Here is a 26,576-nt window from a genome sequence, read left to right as displayed (position 1 = left end):
TACTGTATAATCAAGACTGAGATATAACTACACAGATAGTTATCTACCTGTTCATCATCCTCAACAACAACTAGAGTGAGTTTGTTTTTCTTGAAGTCAAGCCTTGTTATCTTTGGCCTGCAAGACGAACAGAAAAAGCAGGTTATGTCTAACTCTCTTAGTAACTCACTGACAGATATGTTGATAGTGGAGGGACAAGATGCACAGATAACACTTCTGCTACAAAGTGAGTGTTTTTCTGAGCAGTTTATAAAATTGGACTGGGCTAACACAAATGTACTATTCACATGATGAAATTCCCCTAAACATCTACGTACTTATTCTTTGTATACAGTTTTGAAATGCTAGACGGGAAAAATACACTTAAAAATAGAACACTTAAAATGCATAAATGCCTGTGTACCCAGACCCAAATATGCTAGCTAGAAGGTTCTCCAGTTTGGGGTTTATACAATATAAAGCCCTGCAAAATTTCATCAGAATGCTTCTAAGAAACCATGGGGAGCTATTCAGGTATTTGACAGATAAAGCAGCACACCTTCATAAAAAACGAAGGAAGCTCTGTATGTCCTGAATGCATATTGATCTGGTTTGGAAATGCATGTGTGTGTGAGCTTTGTTTGTTTGCTTTTAATTAGCCATTATTGATGAGCACATAGCAACACTTTTGCCCTTTACCGGACACAAAAAACCATCTTCTTAATAAAAAGTTTGTCTAGATGGTATTGTATGTAAAACCTGCACTAGTACTATTGCTTCTGCTTCTTTTTCAACAATAAACTTGGCTAGAATTCCTGAAGTCATTTCACTGACTGGGCGCATACTTTATTTCCAAAGCAAACTAGTGCAAAACACAACAAATAAAACCCCCAAAAAAACCAAAACAAAAACCATCCTAAAGTTACTCCATCTTTTACTTGCTCCTAGCATGTTACACTTACACAAGCCTACTAACATATCAACAAATAATGCTATAAAAAAAAAGAAAGAATGTTTTTGGACATGAAGAAAACATTCACAGGCTATGGAGTACTTCTGCAGGTACCTAGTATTCATGGTGCTCTCATAGCCCAAATGAACTCTTTTTTTAGGCCAGATGAAAAGGAACAAGACAGTAAATATCTAAAATGTATTTTAAAATACTATCAGAGAGCTTACCAGAAAAACAAACCAATCTTTGTGTCTCCTTCAAAGACAAGGACTCCTGTAGGTGTTAATCCCAGGCTGTAATCATTGCCGTCCCTTGCCTAATTGCCACAAAATAAGGATTATATTCGTTTTGGTGTTTGACCCTTTATTCAAGTTACTCTAGTGGTTCGTGTAGCTTATTTCCCAGTGTTAAAATTACACACATATCTGCTTATTTTATACAGCAAAATTCTCATCTTCCAATGATCTTATGCAATGGATTTTTCTGGTTTGTAACCTTTCAGTAAGGCTGACTGAAGGGGAAAATGAAAGTTTCTTGATTTGTCTGTATAATAAGGCCCTCCTTGTGCAGTTCCTTCTCCACAGGACATCTATTTTTTACTTGTAGCTTTTCAGCTAGTAGCTGACTGGATTCCAGCCAATTTAAATTTAATTACTATGATTTTCACATAGCTCTCAGTCTAAATACAAACCATAGTACATATTGCCATACCAATCATGTATTTAACACAGAGCAGATATGTTTGGACTCAAGTTATACCTTCAAGAAATGTGTAATATAATGTGGAATGTTGAAGCAAAGCCACATCACTTGTTACACAGTTTAGATGAGAACAACACTCCTTTTTTCCCCCCTCAAAGCAAAACCCATGTTGAAATGCAGAACAAAGCAAACATTATAATTTCCAAAGGTCATCATGCTGTGGTTAAACATACCTTGACTATATGCATGTCTACACCATACATTTCCAGCCACTTAGCTTTGTTTAAGTAGTTAGTTTCAGCCTGTGCTGGTGTTTGTCCCCTGAAATAAATTTTTTGCTGTTAGTTACATGCCTGACAAAGCGCAGAAAGGCAAAACTGGTACATGAAAAAAAGAGGGAAAGAAATTCCTGAACATTTGTGAAAAACCTAAACACTGCTGATGCTTGTTTGATTTCATGAACATCAAGGTCACTTTTCAATGCTTTAATCTGAAACCACTGCTGCAAATATAATTGCATTTCAGGATGTTGTACCTCATCATTTTACTCAAGACTTTTGAAAAGCTTTATTTTTCACATTGTATCCTCTTAGAAAACATGCCAGAACCATATTAGAATTACGTTTCTGAACAAGACCAGAGAAGAAGCATCAGCAGCATCTTTTTAATACATTCCCTTCACAGAAAAATCAGTGCAAAGAGCTGGTTAGCATGCACTGGAAGATCTAGTACCTGCATTCCTTCCACTTCTCAAAAATGGCCAGTTCCATCTCTTCAGTCTGAGTGGGAACAAATCTGAACTCAGACACCAGTTCAGGGACGTGTTCAGCAGGATCATAGTCTCCAAGTTCAGCTACAAAAGAACAGGATTGTCAAGCAATGTTCCTAGTAAACACAGTGGATATTAACAGGAACTTTTGCATACTTTTCTAGTGCATGTAAAGTAGTAAATTTCTTTTTGCCTTTCTCCTCCAGTCCTCCAAGATTTGGAGCATCAGGTTTTTTTGACAGGGTAATCGTGGATACTGAACAAATGGTCATGTTGTCTGCACAGCAGCTTGCATGAATTTTTACAAAGTGCTACTGATATATTCCTTAATAAGCCTCCTGTAAATGGAAGTTATCAATGTCCTTGAAATTCACATTTTTTTCTTTCTTTCAGAGTTTAACCTTTTTATCACTGAAGTCTCTGTTGAGATTACAGCTGGCTAAAGTTACAATAGAATTTTGCCTTAAATAATTGGAACAAAATCTACTAAGATTATAAGAAGCAAACCCACTTCAGATACTTTTCATAAACTTATTTGTCCATTCAGAAAATGCTGGGTTTATGACTAGAAATCCCCCTGTCCTGCTAAAACTACTCTTGGTAAGGGCACACACATGCAGCTGTTATTTGTCGCTCTCCTTTTCGTCTAAGGACACAAAAATTGCCCTCCTGGGTCATTCAAACGGCTCACCTAGTCCACAGCTGCACGCTCAACAGGTGCACTAAGAGATGCCATTTAGAGAGCATGCTGGAACATACTAGTCAGTGGCTGTGCTACATTAAAAGTACAACCTGCTTTTCCCATGGATGCTAAGGCCAGCTTGCAGAGACTGATGTATACCTAAAATGCTGAAACTCACATTTAGAAATCTTTATAGAAATGTCCTAATTTTCAGAATCACTAAGCATTTGCTCCTCCCAATGATTTCAAGTGACTTCTTAATTTTCAGCTAGTACAAAAGAGAAATAGAAATAATTCTAACTTGCACCTTGGGTGTCTGATACAGGCCAAAAATCGTTCTGTGTTCCTACACAGATGTTTGTGCAGGAAAAAAAGTAGTGACATCTTTGGGAAGACCTGGAGAAGTCAAATACTCCACAGGTGCAAAAACTACATATGATCTACAAACCTTCTTGGATTTCTGAACACTGCAAGCATAACAATAGTCTTTCCCACCCCCCCTCCTTTTTTTTCCTTTTTAAATGCTGACTGCGGAAGTCTGTAGTTCTGTAATAATTTACTCCCACTGAAACGCCTGCCTCTGCTGAAAGGAATGCTGTCAAACCCAGCTTAGGTTCCAGCTGATTTAAATAAAAGTACACAGCTGTCAGAGTAAGATTAAAGTCCTGCTAAGGGCCTCATTGTAGGGAGAGGAAAGAAAAGACCAACACAAAAAGCAATGGATATACGGCCTAATTATATCACTTTGTTTTTCCAAAAACTTATTCACTGAACCTGTATCTTAAGGCTCTAACAATGCTAACATTTTTAGCTATGGAATGTGTTCAAACTGGTTTTCTTCTACACAAAAAGGCAGGTATCTTTACAGTTCAATTCCAACTCTCCATACCTACAGATGATTAGGGCCACTAGAAATTCCTGCCTAAAGAACAAAATGCGTTTTGGAAGTATCTGTAGGAGAAAGTTTCAGCAACTCAGTCCTGCTACCTGATACAAAGTACAACAGTGCATTGCTTTATAAAAGGAATGTTGTGCACAGAATCTGTGCAGCACAAACACAGGGCACATTTCCAAATCCTCTCTTCATCAGAGGGCTATACAACAGCTGTACAGCAGAGGTTATGGGATTTGCTGTAGACCCAACTTGAGTCCTCCAAAAAAGGACCCAAAAGCCTAGTCTAGCAGACATTTCTAATACTCAAAGCCATCTCTCTCTATTTTGTGAGTTCCCCTGCTTGAACCACAGCAAACTTCACATTAAGATAACACCCTCTGCCAAAAACACCTGAAGATATTGGCCATGAAGATCAGTCATGCACAAACTCTGCAAACAACTCAAGGTGAGACCAAAGCTATCAGAGAAGGCATGGATGCTGGAGCGTAATCAGCTGGAAACAGAAGTTAAAGGCAACTCTTTAATAAGAGTCTCAAATGACTCAAGCCTACTGCTATAGAGCTGAAAAAAAAAAAAAAAAGAGTCAACTTTTTTGACTGAGGAAGGATCTGAAATACTAACAACTGCTGTTTGCCCGTAAATGCTCAAGTGCAAGTTTTAAGACGTGGAAGACTAACATGTTTTTACAAATAAGCTGAAGTCAAAATCTGGTGGGTTTTGTACACAGGTTGAGTTGAGTACACAGGTTTCAGTTGAGTGTACAACCAAAATAATTCTGTCCCTAATTTGTACAAAAAAGAAAATATACGGTAGAAACTACACAATGGTGGAGAGCAGGGGGAAGTGAACTATGTTATTTCATCAAAGCAATTCAGGAAGTCTGCAGACCTCGTATCTTGTGTGAAAGCAGACAGGTTTGCAGACAAGCACCTGAGAAAACAAGTTTAGGGCAAAGCTGTTTATGTTCAGAACCTCCTTGTTCTGTTTCCTGAGGAATCAAGTAATTTTCTAGTTATGCTCTCAGCAAAATTAGTGTCAAAAAAAGCTGTGTTTCACACTGGATCACTAGTGTCTGCACAGAACCTATTTTCTGGGTATAGCAAGGACAGACTTAAGAGTCTATACGAAGCAGTAAGAGTCTACACGAAGCTGTTCATGCAACTTCATCCTTCCCTGCTCAGCAACACTCACCTTGCATGTTATAAGCTGCCAATTGGACGGCTGTGTCAAAAGGACATTCTAATCTGCCATGGGAGAAATTAATTGTTAAAACCTCAAATGACACTATTTAGCAGACAACTCATATATCTGACACCAAGAAACTGTAAACGTTCAGGGTAAGAAAGTGAAAAAGGATGAGCAGATTTTCAAGAAATTAACAAGAGAGAAGCACTGTATAACTTAAGCCTTCCTCTGCTGTTATTCATGCATAGAAAAGCCATATTTTAGGAAAACCCCATTACATTTCTTAGCAAAACTTAGTCATTATCCAAATATAAGTTTAATAAGCCCTACTAAACACACTGTAATTGTTTAAAATTATGTTTAAAATTATGTTTAATTAGGATGCTTATTTAATAGACTTTTTTTTTTTTAGGAATACATACTTTCCAGTAAGAATATCCAGTTTCAGCTGCAGAACAAATAAATACCTGTAAAATTAAATAAGAAGAGTCATGATTAATACTTCTAATGTCTCAGCTAACAGGAGGAAGTTAGAGACTGCCATTGTTATCTTTCAAGGCTTTATCAGTTGGGTTTGCATGCATTGCACACATTTGAAATCAAGTAACCCCCAAACTAGAAGTTGTCACAAGCAGAACTGTATTGTTTCATGGAAACGAAACAAGATACCTAAATAAGTCTGCTTTTTTTTTCCTCTTCTGATACCACTTGGACAAAGAACAATTGTACCTTCCACAATTTCTTCATTATTCAGACATACTGACCTTATAAAAGAATGAGTATTTTAAAGTCTCTCAAGAATAATGTTCCTGATATGGATTGCTTAGTTAAAATCTAACCTAGAAAGCTGACTGCAAAGTGACAGAAAGATACCCCGTAGGCTGCAGTCTTTTCAACTTGTTTACTCTTCAGAGCCAGCTCTCCTTCATTCACTGCTTTGCTTATTCTGTACTCTTTTTGCTTAGAAGCTGGGTAAATACTGAATGCAAAGCTTTTGGCGTGCAACACCAATCCTTCCGATCCAATACCCACAAAGAGTAACCCTCTTATTCCATGACGGTACACAGCTTTCCTTTAACAAGAGAAGTCATCTCATCTTCCAAAACACTGGCATCCACGATGGTACCCAATCAGAATTCTTCCTCAGATGAACAGAAGCCTTATGCACAAAGCCAAAGACAATGCTTCTGTTCCAACATGTGCCTATGTCTCCTCATACTCACACACATCAACATGAAACAGATGCAGGCATTTTTTCTACAGGTACCTCGGAAATCCACAATTACTTTGTGAAGCCATTTATTATCCAAACCATTTTGAACACCAGCCCTACAAGGTGAATACATTTGTTTGGTACTGACCCCAGATATCAAAAGAATGAGCACTGGCCTCCACTCTGTAGTGGGTGTGACCAGTCTGCGCTTATCAGCCACATAACACTGGCAAACAATTCAAGCATGCTTCCCATGCTTAGCTGTGTTACATGACCTCTGGTGGCATCTGAAGGGAAGCTGACAGAAAATGTGAGCAAGCTATCCCTCTGGAAGCTGAAAAGTGGCTTCAGCTGGGTGTCCTGGTGTGTGAAAAAATGGTGGAATACTCACAAAGCCCCTGCTAATGACACCTATGGCCCATAGCAGAGCTCCCTTTCCCACTGCTTCTTTAAGGTGCAAAATTGTCTGGAGACAGAAGAAAGACTTGCTGCTCTCCTCTTCTGGAGGATTAGCTAAGCAGACAGACAGGGTTTAAAAGCCCTCAGGTTTCAGGTCTGCCCTGCTAAAACCTGTACTACAAGGTTGGACTGGCAGAACTCAGACAAGATAGATGAAAATGTTTCATAGTGGCAGATACAGACGTAGGTCTAAATTTTGCCTCTGGTTACTATTTTTAAAGATAGTTGTTTATTCAAGAACATGAATGGGAAGATGAAACATTTTTCCAAGATCAGCAGGAAAGCATTAAAGAAGAGCAGTTATAACATTGTTTCCACAGCGTACATATGGCTGTAAGACGTAATGCCACTGTAATCTTCCTGGGTTTGCTGTAAGGGATTTGGCTAAAGTGCAGATCGAAGATCCACAGAGACATAAACCTGAGAAAACAAACAAATATACTTTACTCTTACAAATGGTTGTCTCTGACAAATGAAGTCTCTGCAGCTATCAAGAAAACCAAACAATTTAGTCTTCTCTCCAAAACGGATCATCAAACAGCAGTGACAATGCAAAGAAATGTTATCTTTACAACAGATTTATACTACTGACAGGTGGCAAAGCACCACAAGTATGTTTCAGTCCAATGTGAAATGCAGCAATATGAATGGATCTGTGAAATGCTTTAATCAGGAGAAGCTGTTGTTCACTGATACTACAGTCATACACATACAGTACTGTCAACTCACATCTCAACTCAACTCAAGTGGTAGTAAAACACTATTGTTCCTTTCTGTAAGCTCTGAAAAGACCACAGTGTCAACTGAACTTACTTTTGCTAAAAATTCTAACTTGGAATTCAACACTTTTCTTCCTAAAGAGACAGGATGACCACATTTGGTTGAAACTAAAAGCAACATAAGAAGAATAACAAATGATGTCTACTCTCTTTAGTCAAAACCGCTGTCCGTTGTGCATAAGATACTAAGATCAGTGGCCAGAATTGCCTAATGAAATCTAGTGCAACAAATAATATAGCAAATACACAGATCTCTTTATATTAGAGCCCATGTATTTCATGAAAGCTACTTTAGAAACATTTACAAAAAGGTATGTAAGCCAGGAGCCCTAAGAAATTCTCCAAATATCCCACAACTCTTCAAATAAATACCACAAAAAGCATTTTCCTGGCTTTGTTTGGGTGTCTCACATAAAATCTCTTACCTTGTTAGCTCTTCACGTAGATTGTTTGGCTCTGATGAGTAAAACTTTACACGAAAATGCAGACAATACGGTGGGCCAACTGCAAAGCAGAATTCATTCAGAAGAGCAGTAACAATTACTGGATGAAACAATTCTTTTATTACATAGAATCACATCACAAAACTTGACTGAAATTAGCTCTGTCCTACCATAAGGCAGGAAGGAACTCCTTTGTGACAGGGAAATGCATGAAGAACATCAGGGTGAAAGAACACTTAAATATATGCACAAAATAATTTTATATGTTACAAGTCAGTCCAACAGTCATATTACTTTAAATTGATTGACCCAGACAAGAGCACCCAAATCTAGCTTAATCCCTCTATCTGAGGACTCTACCCATCACCAGGAAAGCTATGCATCTTGGCTCTGCAGTTGCCCAAACCCCCAGGTACTCAGTTGGTCTCTGTAATGCCTTCCCAGGCCTCTGGGAAATACCCACTGCTGACAACTTGGGCCCCTTTATTCCACAGAAGTTTAGACGTATTCAGGGGGGGATTTAACAGGTCCTTCTGTGTAAGAATCATGTTTTGGAAAACAAAGAGTTAATTCAGCAAAAGAATGGATTAACAGTGCTTAAAAAAAAAGCACAGTGCTCTGCTGATTCTTCCATCTGACGGGAGGAATTTTCTCTCTCTCAATGCTTCCAAAACCTTTGTTGTATTAACACAGCACCACAAATCCCTGAAGACTTCACAGTGGAGGGCAAGGAAGCTGCTAAACAAAAAATCAGCTGATGTCACAGTTTACCAAACATGCACCACTGAAACCACCAGGCCACACTAAGTCCTTGTTCACCAGGTAAGAACTTGGTGTACTAAACCCTGGTGCCCCAAGGGATGGAGACTCTAAGACAAGTTTTCTTACAGTCAGGATAATGATCTATAAGACTAAAGCATCTTCAGCTGCCTTGACTCCATTTAAACTATAATTAATGAGCATCTAACATGTTTAATTAAGGACATCAGACTAAAGTAATATGAGCTACAGAGGGAAGAGGTCATTAAACAATCAGCAGCACCATGCCAGGTTTTTGTCTCTAGGTCTTGTCACCCCTCACAGGACACTGCCCTACTGCTCCCCCCAGTTTCAACTGCTTGTGTCTCTTGTATGCTCAATATAAAATCCCAAGAGAAAACAGAAAGGACACTTACTTTTAACTTGCTTTTTAATGCTTTTCGTGTTGTCCAACCAATGCTGAAAAATAAATTACTTTCATTGAATTATCAAAGAAATCTCATAGCAAGAAAAAAACAACACACTATTCATTAGTGAAGACCATCTTGGAATAACAAGCAGTTTATTAAAACAATCTAATCCAAATCTTTCACAATTCACAGCTCTCTCTACCCAAAGTTCTTTTTGCTTTACAAACATTGTCAGTTTTGAACAACAGAAACACGCTGCAGTACCTTACATAATACCAATCTTCAAGAAAGCATTATCTACTTTAAAAAAAAGGAAAAAAGAAAAAAATGACAAGCCACTGTAATTACTAAAACTCTGTTCAAACAAACAGTTCACACATCAGGTCAGCTAGTGACAATGCGACAGAGAGGCATAAATCATAGCTGGCAACTCTGGAACTCAGTTGTTTATGATGTCTACTTGGGGTAGAAGAAGAGAGACAAAATAAACACTGTTGACCTTCAGGCGTTTTCTATAGATGACTCAAGCATAGTAACAGCAAAGCTGCCTATGTCCAAACAGAAGGGTCAGCTCTACCTAATTCTCCAAATTCTATTCACACAAACATTTTAGCAATTGTCACACAGTAGGACAGAAGTTACTGCCTCACCTACTAATGGTAATTATAAGGTACACGCAAGATGCAAAGCAAAAGAAGGGTTTCCCTTATAGTGCATATGACAGCATGCGAAAGTTAAGAGGAGCATCTACAAGTATACGCTATGCTCTGTGAAATAACTGCATATACTCCCACTGCTGAAGAGTTTATACCAGAAATTAAAGCTGGAAAGCTAACGCAGAGCTAGCAGAAGAGATCTACTTCCAAGCGCTGTGCAGAGTGAACAGCTCCCTCCACCAAGGGCAGTGACTTGGTTCAGCAGGGAACACACACCCTCCTCAGCATCAGGGCATTGAGTCAACAGCAGGAGCTAATTACCTAGCACACCACGTCCTGCATGCTTCACAATGCCCAGGTTACACCACCTCGTTTGATCAGTCCTAAATGTCACCTTGCAAATAACACAGCTGAATTATACACTTAGCTACACTCTTTTTGTTAGGCTATGTGCCATGGAGTTCACAGTGGGGCCCACGAAGGACAGAAACGCAGTAGGGGAATGAGAAAGAACCGGTATTTTCAGGTTGCAATGCCAAGTGCAAACACATTCCCGTCTCCAGAGCAGCCCTGCCTTCTGCAGAGAGTGTGTAAAGTCAGCCTGTAATACAGCCAGGACATGTAGTGATTGACATATTAGCTGCAGATCACAACAACTGAACCATCTAGTGCTGCTATTCACACAACTGCAAGTACTCTGCTACCTATTAAAACAAAGTAGCTACGGAACACTGAAATGTATCTAATGTATTTCTTACATAAAGCTGGAAGTTTAAGGAAGAATGAAGCAAATACTTATGCCAACTTTGTTTACACTACCGTAAAAATGGAGTTGAGCAATCATTTTTTTTTTTTTTAGAAAATTATATAATTTCTCTTCCTATTTCTCATATGCTTAGTGTAAGAGACAATTTATTTACTCCTTCCTCCACCATAAAAAATATACAAACTACCCACTTGGAGGCTTGCAGGTGATTTAGATACAAGAATGGCAAAGAATCATTTGCAGGCTCCAGGACTGGTTGTGCATGTCTGTTTCATCTCCCTCCTGTTTTCTCTCATCTCCTCCACATTCCATGGGAAAGTAACTAAGAGGCCCATGACAGGCACTGATAGTGTTTGTTTCACTCTGCTCAGCTCCTACCACCACTGCCTACAGGACCTCTTGTACCTTACCAAACACTAAGGGTGTGCATAGAAGAAGGGAAACAGAACTGCTTTTAAACAGAAAGGGGAACTGCCCCACGAAAGAAAAAACAACCCTCAAACATGCATGGACACACACAGAGACATCAGGAAACCTAAGATTTATTCCAAGTGATTAAAATGGAATTCAAGTGGAGCTGGCAAAAAGTTTACATTTTGATGAGAGTTTGCTCAGCACAGTCTAATGCTGAAATCCAGAGATAAAGTTTGCAACATGAACAGAGTACTGCAAGTCCTTACTAAAACAGTTCTCTGCTGCTTTAGAATTTAAAGCCAACCAACCAGAACAAAACACACAAAAAATCCCACCCCAAACCCAGCAACATTTCAAGGAGGTAGGCTAAACAAGGGTTTTTTTCTTCAAGATGGTGAGGCTAAAACTGCTACCATACTTTATATAATTAATGGGTGCATACTTCATGCAATGCTATGCAAATAATTTTCAAAATTAAGCACTACATTAAAGAAAACAGAGTAACAAAATGTGTTGTACAATTCCAACGCAAGAAGGAAGAGCAAGTATTTGATGCCTGCAACCCTGTATTAGAAATCTGCCACCTGCTAAGTGTTCAGTGCCTTCTTATCAGAAACATCTCTCCAGCATTGCTAGAGGAAAAGCCAAATAACCTAACAAGTAAACAGTAAGCTTCATCTTGTGTGTCACTGGACATGTTGCGCTGTTCACTGTCAGCCTGAATCAAAGTTCCCTTGGTTTCCAGACCAAGTCTGATGGTGGACAATCTTGCAAAAAAATTCCTTTTCCCCATCTCCTGCCTCTCACTTGGGAAGAGAGGGAACAATTTGTTCCTGATCACCAGGCTAGCAATGAACAAAGAAATCACATGAAAATGACAATTTTTTCAGTTTACTAATTGTTTCAAAAGCCTCTTTAAATAAGCTAATATTTGAATCCTACCCATTGGCAAGAATCTCTATTATTTGGGCTTCCCTCATTCTCCAGTACATCACAAACTCAAACATCTACCTACCTAATCACATGAGCTGCTATTCTTCAGTTGTATCAAAATTAATCTACTGAAAACTCACTTGTAGTTAAAACAAGCAGAAAATGTCTCTTTTTTAATTAACTACATATTATTAGTTTGCCAGTGCGTTTTTATATCATCAGGGGCAACTAACTAGTAAGGCAATATACTTCATTTAAGTCTGGCAGCACAAAGATTACTTCCTTCGTAGCCAGTGGACAATGCTGTCCACAGTCAGGGAGTAGATTCTTACTCTGTTTATTTAACAAGTCTCCTGAATAATCTTTGACAGGTCACTTGATTAGTCTCTGTTTCCAGCTGCAGATTGGGTTTCTGCTAGGATGTGCCAGCTCCTCTTTGCAAGAACGGCTGCCATAACAACAGCTCTTCATTTCTTAGAGCAATTATCTCTGGCTGTTCTGTTCAGCTCTTCTGGTGAAATGCAGTCTTTTCTGCTTTAGAGTGTATCATTAACGTCCAGTTTAAACAGATTGTTATCTCTGCTCTGCCTCTCTTCAGTCACACATAGTTAAGAAAAGGAAGCAAACTAAATTCAAAACGGCTTGTACCTGGTAGTGCAGTATCAAATAATCAGATGCCATCTGGACTGGGAGTAACAATTTGCTGGACAAAAACAAGCCATGAGCTATTGCTGAGGCAGAAAATATTACCTCTTATTTCTCCTTTTCAATATGAAATTATGTTTTTCTAACAGAAGAGAAAATAAGTTTACTATATGGGTACTTTCATCAGTTATAACTAACCCGCTGTGAACTCTTACGAGATCCTAGAGGCAAACAGCAACACTCCAGAAGCCACATGGCAGAAATTGAGTTAGGACACCTAAAACGTACTGATTACTTTTTTCCTGAAGCAAAAAGATAAATGCAATGGAGTCATTCACTATCAATACTCAGCATCCTAGACTGCACATATTTAGCACAGCTAACATGATTTTTATAAATATAGAATAGTATGCAATGGACTGTTTCCACAAATCTGTTTTCAGGTCATACATGCATGGTTCTGAATGACATCCCTCTGTCAGTATAATGTTCTTTTTGCTCCTTGGGATTAAATATCTCTGTTCTGCACAAAGTTTAAGACCACTTTTACTACAGGAAACTGCAGCCCACCAGCAACTAATCCTGCCAGCCAAGAAGTTTGCTTCAAGATGCTGAACACAGATTATTTTCTCCAAATGGAATGTTCTCTACAATTACAAGCTAAGCATAAAACTCAATCACCATAACTCTGAAAGGAAGCCATCATGTTTTAAGTGTGCTTTGGGGTAGATAACGCTTTGTCCAAAGCTGTTGGCTTCTGTCAAAGATCTAAACTTGGGGATTTTTTTGCCATTGTATGAAGCTGTAACAATTAAGATGCCACCTTTGGACTGTTGCAGATCTTGACCATGACAGAGGTAACGGAATGTGTCATTGCCTCCATTATGCACGACAACCCCAAACAATTCAAGTATTTAGCTCAGGAGCAAATGTCTGTGTTTCCACTCTGACACCCCAAATACTGAAAAAATTCTGAAGTGGACTTGAAACACAGATACAATTAGGTCATATACCTAACACTTAAGAGTGACACACAGTATGAAAATTCAGATCTGATTCTACCCAGAGGTGCTGGGGTAAGTGAATGCAAGATTTAAGTTATAAGGATGCAGGACAGAGGCAAAAAATCCACTCCTTGTCTAACCCCTCACTTGCAACTATCCATGTGGGCAGAATTAAGTACTTGACCACAAGAAGTATCTATATAAAACTGCACAGCCTGCAAGTGAATCACAGAATACATCTGGTTGGAAGAGACCTTCAAGATCATCCGGTCCAACCTTAACCCAGCACTGAAGGGTCAACACTAAACCATGTCCCTAAGCACTAGGTCCACATGCCACTTGAACACCCTGAGCAGACAATTCCAATGTTTGATAACCCTCTCAGTGAAGAAATATTTCCTAATATCCAGCTTAAACCTTCTCTGGTACAGCTTGTTACCATCTCCTCTGATCCTGTCATATGATACCAAGGAGAAGAGGCTGGGCCCCTCCTCACTCCAACCTCCCTTCAGGTAGTTAATAGAAAGTGATACAATTTCTCCTAAGCCTCCTCTTCTCCAGACTGACCAACCCCAGCTTCCTCAGACATGCCTTGTGGTTCATGTACTTCAGGCCCTTCAGGAACCTTGTTGGCCTTCTCTGGACACGCCCCAGCACCTCAATATCCTTCCAATAGTGAAGGGTCCAGAACTGCATACAATACTCGGGGTGTGGCCTCACCAGTGCCGAGTACGAGGGAATGATCAACTCCCTGTTCCTGCTGGCCAGAGAGTTTCTAATACAAGCCAGGATGCCATTTGCTTTCCTGGCCACCTGGGCACACCGCTGACTCCAATTCAGTCAAGCATCAACCAATACCCTCAGGTCCCTCTCCAAGCTGCAGCTTTCCAACCAAACATCCCCTAGTCTGTAGACTACTATGGTGGTGTTGTGTCCCAAGTGCAGGATCTGGTGCCCGGCCTTGCTGAACTTTAAATTAGCTTTGGCCCATCAGTCTCACCCATCCAAATCCTGCTACAAACCTACCCTGTCTTCTAGCAGATCAACACAGCCACCTAGCTTGGTTTCACCTGCAGACTTACTGAGGGTGCACTCAATCCCCTCATCCAGATAATTAATAAAGATGTTAAAGAGGACAAGCCCTAGTACTGAAGCCTGAGGGACACCAATAGTGACTAGGCACCAGCAGTGATTGCTTCTGATAAACAATGCTCTGTGCTTCTGTTTTCAAAAGCAGTCACAGTTTTACAAACACACAATAAACTTCACAAACTCAAGGCTTGCCAAGAACCCTCTTCCCTGGTATGCACAAACACATCTATGTTCTCCCCAGAACGTCTAGTTGTAAGACAGAGCCCTAACCAACTTGTGAAAATCAAAGCTATACCCCTCTTGCCAAAATTATTTCCCAAGCAGACATTAACAAGGTGACTTTTGATAAGAAAGCTGATGGTACTGGCAAATGAAAACTTTCTCCACTGTTGAACAATAAAGGGATAGGCACACACTGCAGCTTTGCCCCTTCCTCTCTGCATCAGCAGCAACAAGAATTTCTGCATGACACACCATGCTCTGGGGTGCTACTGACCCAGTCTGCCTAATGGCAACAGAAGGTATGACAGGAAGAAGCAGAAGACAAGAAAAGAAGAGACAACAGTGTTGTAATATGTCAGAATGCTTGAGCTGGAATTAAGCTTGGAGTCACTTTAAAACAACATAGAGCTTCTGCAGAAACCTTAACTCAAAAAAAGGCAACTTTCTTGTAGCATTTTGGTCATTATTAAGATTTAAACTTTTAGACTGAACAAACAAAACAAAACCAAAGAAGCACTGCTACTCACCGCCACTTGTGCTGAATCCATAAACCTTAATCCAAAGTAGTCACTTTCTATAAGGTCTAGGTGATACATGATCTGTTCAAATAGCAGCTGGCCTTTGGCTTTTTTCTGAAAATATAAAAGAATGTAATAGTTAGCAGGTATATTTATTGTAGTACCTACCTTGTTTCAAGGGATACTTTACATTGTAATTTCAAAAGTAAGAGAATTCCAGAATTAAGCTTTGGAAAACATATAATGCAGAAATTATGCTTTTCTTTTTTTTTATGTTTTTGTTAAAGGCAAATGTACACTTCACAAGAAGCACACATATTATCAAGGCTATTATCAAAGATCATTAAGGGAGTGGAACATCTCCCTTATGAGGAAAGGTTGAGGGAGCTGTGTCTCTTTAGCTTGGAGGAGACTGAGGAGTGACCTCATTAATATTTATAAATACATAAAGGATGAGTTTTGGGAGGATGGAGCCAGGCTCTTCTCAGTGACATCCAATGACTGGACAAGGGTCAACAGGCGCAAGCTGGAACACTGAAGGTTCCATGTAAACATAAGGAAAAAGTTTTTTTTACTGTGAGGGTGACAGAGGCTGCAGGTGGAGCTAGTGCAGGCTGACCAGTGAGGTTGCAGAGTCTCCTTCATTGGAGACATTCAAAACCTTCCTGGATGTCTTCCTGTGTGACCTGCTCTAGGTGGCCCTGCTCTAGCAAGGGGATTGGAGTAGATAATATTTTGAGGTCCCTTCCAACTCCTAATATTCTGTGAGTCTGTGATAATATCCTTAAAGGTGTTGAATAATATCCTTCTTTTGGTAAATGTCAACACTTGAGTCACACAACACTGTTAAAATGTCATTATATCATTGTCCCTTTTAGGCTTTCCTTATTCACTGAAGTTCATTATATAGCTAGTAGAGTTGCAGTAACTAATGCACTGGAAAATTTTCAGAGGCAAGTACAGCAAATTGCTTATGAATTTACTACTGTTTCATACCTAGGTAGGTAGCAAAGCATACTGAATTAAGATACAGCATTTCATTAGGAAGTCCTTTTAACGACTGCCAGGAAATAGATGGAAGCAAGTAACTTCAACAGTTAGTACTTACATAACATTTACAAAAGCAAGTTCATAAAACTGACTTGTAAAAAAGCCACCGCTGATGCTCATGCATAATTTATGAAAAAACAAAACAAAACAAAACCTTAGTTCTGGCCCCAAGTAAACACCATTTTTACACTGATGATCTAAAAAATTAAACAGTTGTTTTTAAAGAGAAGTAAATAGCACTGGGCAGTTTCTAGACAACATACATTTTTCATGCTATGAATTCCTTTATAGTAAAACACTGAAGGAAAAGCTTAACAGCAATACCTGAGATACCAAAATGTAATAAAAATACATTAATAAATTAGGAGGTCAGTGTATAAGCCACAGTGTTGAAAATATTTTTAAATGCAAAGAAATGCAGAAAGGATTTATGTTTATTTTGCAAGCAGCGTAAGGATTACTCTATTTCCGCAATGTTATAATTATAATATTGGAATCTTTTAATAGTTACACATTCACAACTTGAGAAATGGGCCAACTTTCTGGGCGTATTTTTTAGTAAGGTACAAATCAGCAGATTTAGTTCATCTCTCAAAATTCTGGGCCAGAGTTCTAATTCTGGGAAATAATATGTTTAATCGCTGAGTAATATCCACGTAAGTACAGCAGCATGCACAATTTTTGTCACCATCCCCTACCTTGATCTTCAAATTATTTATATTAAGTTTTGCAGACATAAACATTAGTTTACTCAATCAATTAGCAACACTACATTTCAGAGCTCTAAGGAAAGGTCTGTAAATTGAACCTGCACAAGTAGGTTCTCCCACAGTTATTTATTTCCACGTATTAGGGAAAGTAGGGTAAATGTAGACCTTATTAAAATCATTCAGGGCAAGCTTTTTCAGTTGTCTTCAAGAAAAAAATACTACGGAGGCACCAGCAAGACCGTCCCAACAGAAGCCTTAAGGAAAATTGCCTACATGTAAACCCATGCATTTCTTCCACCACTTCAGTCTGTAAGCCTCTTTCTTGAAAGAGCATTGGAATTCTGGTATTTTCTCTCAGCACAGGGCATCCAAGTGAAATCAATTCAGCATTTGTGACAGCAAGAGTGGAAAAATGTTTCACTTTACATGAACCTTTCTACAGCTCATCTGAAACTAGAAGAAAACTTCCCCTCATTGAGCAAAACACTTCAGAGCCTTCTCAATTTGTCATTAAGTCATCCTTCAAAACTGTAATTAACCAGTTATCTCAGCCAAATTCCCTCTCGGGGACAGGCAATAGAGCACTTTAACTTGAGCCTGGAATTACTACACTATTTCAGACTACCAATAACCAAAATGTATTATTGTTCAAAGTTATGCAGCATCAAACGAGTTTTGGAGCATGTTTGCCATTTCGATAATCTCAGCAAAGGACTCAAAGATCGAGTGGACCCAGAATGACTAATGTGGGAGAAAGTCCCTGAAGAATAGCTCTGGAGCAGCTGTGGAAAGATTTACAGGGCTACTGGTTGTTTTCTGACTTCAATCACCATGGAATTAATTATGCAGTACTTTGCATATGACTTAAGCCATCAGTGACTGAGTTGGTACAAGTCTGCAAAAGTTTCATGCATGCTTTAATGTTAAATTAAAAATCTTCCTCCTTATAACTAAACAAATGGCAAACAAAAATATTATTGCTTTGTAGTGGTCAATTTTTACGAATTAAAATTAATTTATTTGTATTGGATAAAGCGGTGATCTCAAGTGTTGTCAAAAAGACATAGCAAGGATACACTTTTGTGAGATTTTGTGCTGAAAAATTATCCTAACTTTCTAATGGCAACATTCAGTTCAAATGACATTTTTACACTGCTGCTACCCCATTTGAATTATTTTTTTTTCTTTTTTCCTTTACAATCTCCTTTCTTTTCCTTTCAGCAGAGTTCAGGTTACTCTCAAAGGACAAATATTTTGAAGCTGCTTAATGGTTACTGATGAACCATTAACGACTCCACTCACAAGCAATCCAGCCAGCTGCTGGTCCTCCCTTCAGGGCACAAATTAAATTCCTCATGGGTTTGTAATTCTGTAAAACTCTACCGTATGATTTATACAGTTTGCTATACTCTGTATGAAAAAAGAGCAAACATCTCACAGCAGGAAAATCAACAACTGAGCTGGGAAACTTAAATAAAATATATCATTTATATAGGGCAGGTCACCTAATGGTTTTGCCACACTTCAGAATGAGATAAAAGCATCTTTTGATCGCCTTGGTTAAGAATCCTGCCCCCCACCCTCGAATGGAAGGGATGCTCCCAACTATGTTCTAATGACATCTCATGCTGCTCTTAACTGCAATTGCTGGCTGAGTAGGTGTTACAAAGGCTGGACTTAACCTCTGTGGCTCAGCAGCAAGGTCAGGTAAAGCCAGCTCTAGGGATCACCTCAGCAGGCTCGTTTTTCCCTTGAGGCATCATTCGCCATGGCTCAGGTATCTCAGGCATGGCCTAAACTAGAGGGGCAGTGTTTACACCCTCCTCACCTGGTCTCAGAGGTACGGGTTTTCTCATGGACACTCATTCAAGAGCGCAAACCAGCAACCCAGTGCTTCACAACTTGCTTATGTGATGCAAGCGCCATTTTCAGTACCAGTAGCAGCCTTTACAGTACTGGTAAAGGGCTTGCATCAACTGGGGTGAGCGCCTTGTGCTGGGCAGGCACCAGTTGAACTGCTCACTAGTTAAGGTTTTTATCAGGTTTCTAATCACAGTGAAGTACTTCAAACTCCCAAAACTTGAAAAAAAAAAAAAAACAAACCAACAAAAAACAAACAACAAACAAATCAACCAAACAAAGCATGAATGTCCACCTAAAGAATTTACTGACCAAAACCAAGAAAAGGACTTTACTCCTCTATTTCACTTCTTTGTGAAGAAAATGAGGTCCCTGTAGAAGATGAACTCTAAGAAGAGAGAAGAGTAAATTTTACTTTCATGGAACTTTCTATCCCTTGTGTTTCTGCAGCTGTACTTTTCCGTCAGATTTCTTTAGATGATTATGTCAATATTAACCCAGTAATAATAATTAACAGTAGCTTTTGCCTCTAAATGGCTACTGAAGAGCAAAAACCTCCCTTTCTGTTGTGGTGGTTTGTTGGGTTTTTTGTTTGTTTTCCCCAGTTCCTTAGCAGGGTTACCATTCATATTCACACAAATTTCTGGAAAAAGACCCCATTTAGAAAGACCTCTCTCTGGAGAAACTAGGGACGCCTATTCAGGATTTACAGCTACCTAGTTGCTAGGATGTCACCTATGCACATTTGTAGACCATAGCAGTCCAGCGTGGGATCACCAGATGAGCCTGCCCATTCTTTAAGTTAATCTCCCTTCTCCCAAATGACACGTTAAAAATAAGACATGAGGTAGCTCCAACAGTGAAATTTATAGGAAAACAGATATCATCTCAATATCATGAAAACAGGATCCATAGTTAACACCATTAAGGTTTGCTGGAGAATTTGAGGGTTAAACCCCTTTACAAAAGGCAGTGTTAGAACCACATATTATTTCTATCACCCTGATCTTCTTATGACTTTAAGTACTGACCTACTAACAGAGCTGCTCCTCAAACTCCAAGCATCAACCTTCCAAATAACTTTTCCAAACTCCCCAGTCAGTTTTTTCCACCTAAAGATGCCACTGCAGCAAAACACCAGTTCTGCTTCTCTCTCTGGTTTATCCCCGACCTCTGACAACACACACCACATATCCTTGTACTGAGTAAAAAAGCACTGCAGGCTGGAAAGATACAGAGAATAATTTCTACCTCCAGAAGCAGATCTTATCAATTTTCGATCTCTCCCAAATATAAGCAGGTAAGCATTTGGGACTAAATATTTTTTTCTGTTATCCTCTGGAGAAATAATATTTTTATAAAGAATTTATTATAATACTCATTGTAACTGTATGTTTCTTTAGAACACTGTCTGAAAATCTTCTAATGAACTCTGCTCAGGCTTATCGACCCTACATGTACAAAGATAAAGGTTTAAAACATTCATACTTGTCAGTTTGTTTTGCCAGAAGTCTCTCATTTTTCCCAGAAAGTTTGCATCTTCTGGTCACACATTTAATTTAATCCATTTCTGAGTCCATTTCCTTACAGTCTTTCTAATACAGAATATATTCAACTGTTTGTCCAGCATCAAAGGTTTAGAGACTAAAAAACTCTCCCTAGAATATTCTCAAACATTTTTTATCTGGTGTTCCACCTTCAGGTTTCTCAGGAGCAGTCCAGATAAGAGGACATGAGAGTCACAGTCTTTGACCAAACTCTCGCCAGGGGCAGCTCAGCAGGGCTTCAGACAGAATTTGCTGATATGCCGTGAGTTAGAAATGCTAAACCTTTGGGCAACTAAACCAGCCTGCAGCACCATCCCCAGCTGCTCTGCAGGCCAAACAAATTACTCTGACAGCAGCCTCAGCACCATTACAGCTGCTCCAGGCGATCGTGCACTGCAGCAAGCCCAGAACGGTTGCCTGCCCAGAACCCATACCGGCTGGACTCAGCCTGCTTCAGCACAGCCTGTGATTCGGCTGCTGCTCAGCCGCGCTGAAACCACTCAGCATGTACCAGGTATGTTTACATTCATTCTCAGGATGCATTTAAATCTGGCACCCCAGGAAGCACTGGATCAACCTGCACTGTGGCTTGGGCCCCCTTATACCACACAGACAGCACCTCTTCTTTGTAACACTTAGCTCAAGCTGGATTTTTCCAGCTTCAGCCCCCTAAAGGTCTTTCAGTAGCTTAAGCAAATAGTCAAAAGCACTTCAATAGCTTAAGTCAAAGGTCACATAAGGAAAAAAAAGTTTTAATCCAAGACTTAACAATCTTAACACATACAAGCAAATGTGTATTTATTATTTTTGTCAGCTAAGATTTATTTTGAAAATTTAAAAGCCAGTCTTGAAGACTGAGATGATTCATATTATTCAAAGACTGATTTTCTAACATTTCTAGCATTGCTGGATTTTCTTCTTAGTTGGCATTTGTGCCACAGACAACGTTCTATACTTCATACTGACAGCTACGAATATTCAGCAAGTAGCCACAAACATTCTAAATGCTTTTCAAAAAGATGAGTGGATTACTGAGTAAAAACAACTATCACAACGTATTTCTGATCTTGTAGTTGGATCAACAGAGATTATCTCCCTCCATCAACAGTAGTTGTTAGTAGTTTGCTGACAACGTTTTTGGCATTCCAGATAGATTTCTTGATTTTATTTAAAATTATCACTACAAATACAGTCCTTTTTATCTTATTTTGTAAGCATTACTCCAAAACTATAAAACATCTTACTTAATTCCTTCTATTCCACACAGCTCTTAGACTGGTTTATGCAAGACCTTGTTTTAATTATACTTCATTATAATAAGGATAAAAACATCTCATTTTGCAATCTCCGTATTAAATTTCATGCATGCATAAGTAAGGAAGAGTCTAAGATTAAAAACTACTCAGAGAGCACCCATTCTCATAAGGTGTCTTTCACCTTTTACCACCAGGAAGCCTTTGTCTAAAACTTAGGTGGCACATACAGAAACCGGAATACAATTAACGCTCTATTATCCGTGAGAAGATTATGTAAATTGTGGGTTAAGCAGGGTCAGGGTTTTTTACTGAAACACTTCCAGCTTCCATGAAGTACAGTGCTGCTTCTACAGGACCCCACACTTACTATCTATTGCTACTATAAGGCTGACCTCCCAGAAAACTATCCACAAATTTTGAAAAATATGCACAGTCTGAGCACAGCCTTGTAATTTAATTTACATTATTTACCTTTCCGTTTTTTCCCTTTATCTCAGTTATCTTTTCCCTCTCCCAGTTATTACTATGAACAGCATAGAACTGATAATCTCTATGACAAATACTCATTTTTGGATATTTTGGCTTTAAAATCCTCTGCAGCCCCCTAGCACTCAAACGAGCACTTTATTCTAAATTCTTGACAAATAGTTTTGCCCACGAGAATTTTATAACCTGTTAGCAACTCTGATTAAACACAGCTTTCAGGGACAAGTACAGCTATGATGCCTTCCCCCTCCCACAAACTGTGCCCACCACGAGAGCCAGTATTCCAGCTGCTTAGGAGTTCCCTGGGAGCCCAGAATGGTATGCCTGAGCTGATGGAGTCTTCTTCAGGTAATAAACCAGGACTGTTCATGGCTCTTGAGGTTTTGGGAATGCCAGAGGTTAAATGTGGGAAGATGCAGTTTAGTTTTGTATGGGAACGGGATCACAAGTAAAATAGGGGATGTCAGCAAAACAGAGTTCTTATCCTCTCACCATTCATACCACTAAGCAAACATTCCACCCATGGATCTTTAATAATTAGAAGAAAAAGCACTACCTGGCTTTTGTCCAAGTTGAACTTGAGGTAAGCTGACAGTAAACAAGTATGCGTGACAAACAACATTAACAGTGGCATAGTTAACTGACACCGTGTATTTCATAAAAGCTTTTAATCGATAACAGAAATAATAAGCTTCTTACTGTTTCACTAAATAGGTAAGTGTGTCAAAATCACTGAATGCATCTGGACAGAGCTTCAAAAAGGTGGTAACAGGCAAGGAAAATTGCCAAGTTGAAACACAGCTTTAGAAAAAGGATGGGAAAAAGCCCTATACCTTTCAATCTGCCCCAAAAGAACACTGATAACTCACATGAAGTTCATGCCTTCCATTTTGAACATACCAAAGTGACAGCAAATAATATACATAGCACTGACATTCTTCAGTCATTGACATGGCTATGAAATAAGTAAATTCTTACAAGAAATCCTGTCTATGCACTGTGCAGCTTTGATGAACAGTTAAAGTCAGGCAATTTTGCAATTAGAAACAACAGAAGAAATAGAAGAACAGACAGATTAAGTGGCTTGACAGACACCATAGATAAGATCAGTGGACAAAAAACAGAGTTACTGCTCAAATCCTGGCTCTGTGTTTAATAAATCTCAACTGCATCACTTACATGTCCCTTCTGTCTCATTGTCAATATTCATTTAAAAAAACAGTTTCTGCCTCTTAAAAAGACTGAAACACATTTGGCTTACATAACAACGTTCCCTGTGATTGAGGGTTTTTTCTATCATTATTCTGGTTACTTTTTTGGGTTTTTGTTTGTTAAAAAATATTAAACAAATTCAACCATCTCAGATTCACTGGTATGAATAACCACAACTTCAGAATACTCTTCTCTCAGTAGCAAATTCACTTTAGGGGCACAGCTCAACAAGCATTTTAAGCAAGCATAAGCCTCATACTGCCTCAAAATGCTTCTTTGCCACATTTGGGAAGGCACATGGGGAACCAGATTGGAGAATCACTCCATCTGGAAACTAACATAAAAAAATTATACCAATTATTTTCAGCCACAGCATTTTCTTGACTTAGCTTAGTGCCTGGCTGCCAAAAAACTGTTTCTTCTGCCAAGGGGTATGTGAAAACAAGGACAAACTCAATAATGAAAGCAACATCCCTTCTTCTGTGGCAGCAACAAGTTATGCCACTGTAAAGTATTTATGTAGCCACAGATACAAAAAGGTACAAAATTCATTCCTGCCAAGACAACTCTTTCTCTGCCAATAAACCAACCTGTTTACCAATTAATCAATTCAGTCTTCAGAAACACATTATGCCTTTTTTTTTTTTTAAATAAAACTTAGGTAGACCATGGGACTGTGCACAGGTGAACTCACAGACCTCTTTAAGATAACAGGAGTTTATTTTAAACCAAATCTACTGACAAAGCAACAGAACCAATCTTGGAAAAGGCCTTACCTCAAATAGAACAATAATTCTGAAGCAAAGCTTTTGCAAAAGAAAGGAAAAAAAACCATATAGACATGTGTACTTTTAATTTATCTTTGGATTTTAAAAAACAATACTGTTTAGTTAGGATTTTGGACCTTGCACTTCATCTCCTGTCTCCCTGCCCCCCTTTTTTTTTTCTTTAACTCTTTTCAAGTCAACCCTGAAATATGACTGAGGGACGTAGAAACACAAGAACAAGCACACCAAGGAGCCTGAAAAAATGTAATCTACTTTTAATTTATTGCATTTTAATCACCAAAGACACTAGCACATGTCAGACACTGACAATGCATTCTAATTACTGCATCTAGCTATACAGATTTAGCATATTTGTTTACTGTTACTCATAACTTGGATGTTCACAGACTTTTGTTAGCTTATTAAAAAAAAGAAAAAAAAACAGGAATGAAAAAAGTTTCCTGTAGAAATAAATAGTTACTACGGCACCCTGATCAAAGTTTTATAGTCCAGATGGCAGGTCATGACACCTTTTCAGGTTCAATGTATGCTCCTCAAAGCCTTAGAAATGTTGTTAGAGCCGCCAGGAATTTGCCTACAGAGCCAACTCCAGCTCCAAAGATTACTCCTCTGGTTATACGGAGACACCAATTTAAATGTGAGTGCTTTTTAAGTGTAACTCTTGTTATAAAGTGTTTGTGGGCATTCCTGGCCTCAAATCAAACATCCTAGGCACTAACCAGTGCTGGATATGTTCACTACATGGTTTCAGAAATATACATATTAGTTTTACTGCCCTCTATAAATTTATCTTTATAATAATTTCATAAATAGAGATACAAACTCTTTAACCCTAGACTGCTGTTCTGGATATTGCAAGATATTTCCATTCACTGTCAACAACATTGTTCAGTACTCTAACAAGCTGAGCCTTCCTCAGACCATGAGACAGTATAAACACTCCAGAATTGGTCTTTAAAGAAAAAAAAAAAAAAAGAGGAAAACAGTAATTTCAAGAATGGCTGCTCTACACACTCTTTGTAGCCAGAAGCTCCAGCATCTTCACAAATGTTGTTACAGCCAAATCCTAGGGAACTAGTTGGAAGGTCTTGCAGATTCACAGCTTCCTAAGTCAGCCACGTGAGGTCAAAACAACTCACTAACAAGTATGGTAATGGAAACACGTGGTAATGGAAAAACAGAGCGCATCTCACTTCTGTTGCTTCTGTTCATCCGGTTGGCCAAAACCAAGTATGTAATTAAGCAGAACAGACACGTGTATACTAAGGGAGCTTTAGAAATGTTAAACAGTGGCTAACTCCTCACTCCCAATAAAGCACTATGCTGTGAGACAATTTTCTCTATATACTCTGCCCTGAGGAGCAACGGGAAGTACAATTCATCTCCTCCCTTCTCAAAGGAGCACTAAAATCTGAATTCAACCCTGACGCAAAATCAAACAAACACACAGAAATTACTGCTAGTACTTCTGCTCATTCCTGCTCTTCAACAGAGTTCCACTAAGAGATTTACCTTCCTTCTCATGATACACACACAGCTCACTAAAATTAAAGTCCAATTCATTCAGAACGTTACCTTCTCTAAGTATCAGCAAAACAATTATGTTAACATGGTACAAAATGTTCCACATACAAGGCAGAACACTCAGCAAAACACCCCTAATTTCAGTCAACAACAAAGTTAACTATTCTTTCAGTACCTTTTAATGACCAGTAACTTAGTGGACCTTAAGTTACAAGGTCAGTTGCTATGACAAACAGATATGTCTTTGCTTACTTGTACAGAAAAGAGCACAGTCAGACTGACACAAACCCACAGTGTTGAAAAAGCGCACTTGCATCACTCGTACCGGTAAGTCCACACTGACATCTGTTCCATCCAGTAGTGCTACGCGACATGTAATGATGGATTTGGCATCCCCAGCTGCAGGGATGTGGGTTGCAGCTCTTTGGGCCTCTCTTAGCCGTTCCCTCTCTGCATGCTTACGCATGGACCGGCGTCCAAGGGTTCGACGGAAAAAGCTCAGCATCTCTGCTGCAAAATCCAAGACAGAAAAAATACGTGTCAATGTTAGTTTTACGCAGGAAAAGAGCATTTAAACTACTTAGAAAATACCAGACATTTATAAAGAACTATTTAGAGATTCAAATTCAAGTTTTGCTTCTTCAGATTTAAATACCCAGAGCGTTT

The 26,576-nt window shown here is 38.9% G+C and overlaps 1 protein-coding gene across 1 annotated transcript in view; it reads right to left on the bottom strand.

The window, feature by feature from the left end:
* The window catches only part of EPB41L5 (erythrocyte membrane protein band 4.1 like 5), a 56,293-nt gene that overhangs the window by 28,725 nt on the left and 992 nt on the right, over window positions 1-26,576 (bottom strand). Inside the window, exons 3-12 of the mRNA XM_054380980.1 lie at window positions 26,236-26,420; window positions 15,487-15,591; window positions 9,234-9,276; window positions 8,041-8,119; window positions 5,587-5,631; window positions 5,171-5,223; window positions 2,366-2,486; window positions 1,867-1,954; window positions 1,159-1,247; window positions 48-117 (exon numbers count right to left, since the gene is read on the bottom strand). Of these exons, the coding sequence (XP_054236955.1) occupies window positions 48-117; window positions 1,159-1,247; window positions 1,867-1,954; window positions 2,366-2,486; window positions 5,171-5,223; window positions 5,587-5,631; window positions 8,041-8,119; window positions 9,234-9,276; window positions 15,487-15,591; window positions 26,236-26,415 (873 nt within the window). The 5' untranslated portion in view covers window positions 26,416-26,420. The remainder of the gene's footprint in view (window positions 1-47; window positions 118-1,158; window positions 1,248-1,866; window positions 1,955-2,365; window positions 2,487-5,170; window positions 5,224-5,586; window positions 5,632-8,040; window positions 8,120-9,233; window positions 9,277-15,486; window positions 15,592-26,235; window positions 26,421-26,576) is intronic.

Source organism: Indicator indicator, chromosome 5 (genome assembly GCF_027791375.1).
Source record: "Indicator indicator isolate 239-I01 chromosome 5, UM_Iind_1.1, whole genome shotgun sequence".
Classification (NCBI taxonomy): Eukaryota; Metazoa; Chordata; class Aves; order Piciformes; family Indicatoridae; genus Indicator; species Indicator indicator.
The sequence above is the reverse complement of the archived record's forward strand: the minus strand, read 5'-3'. Positions and strand labels throughout refer to the sequence as shown.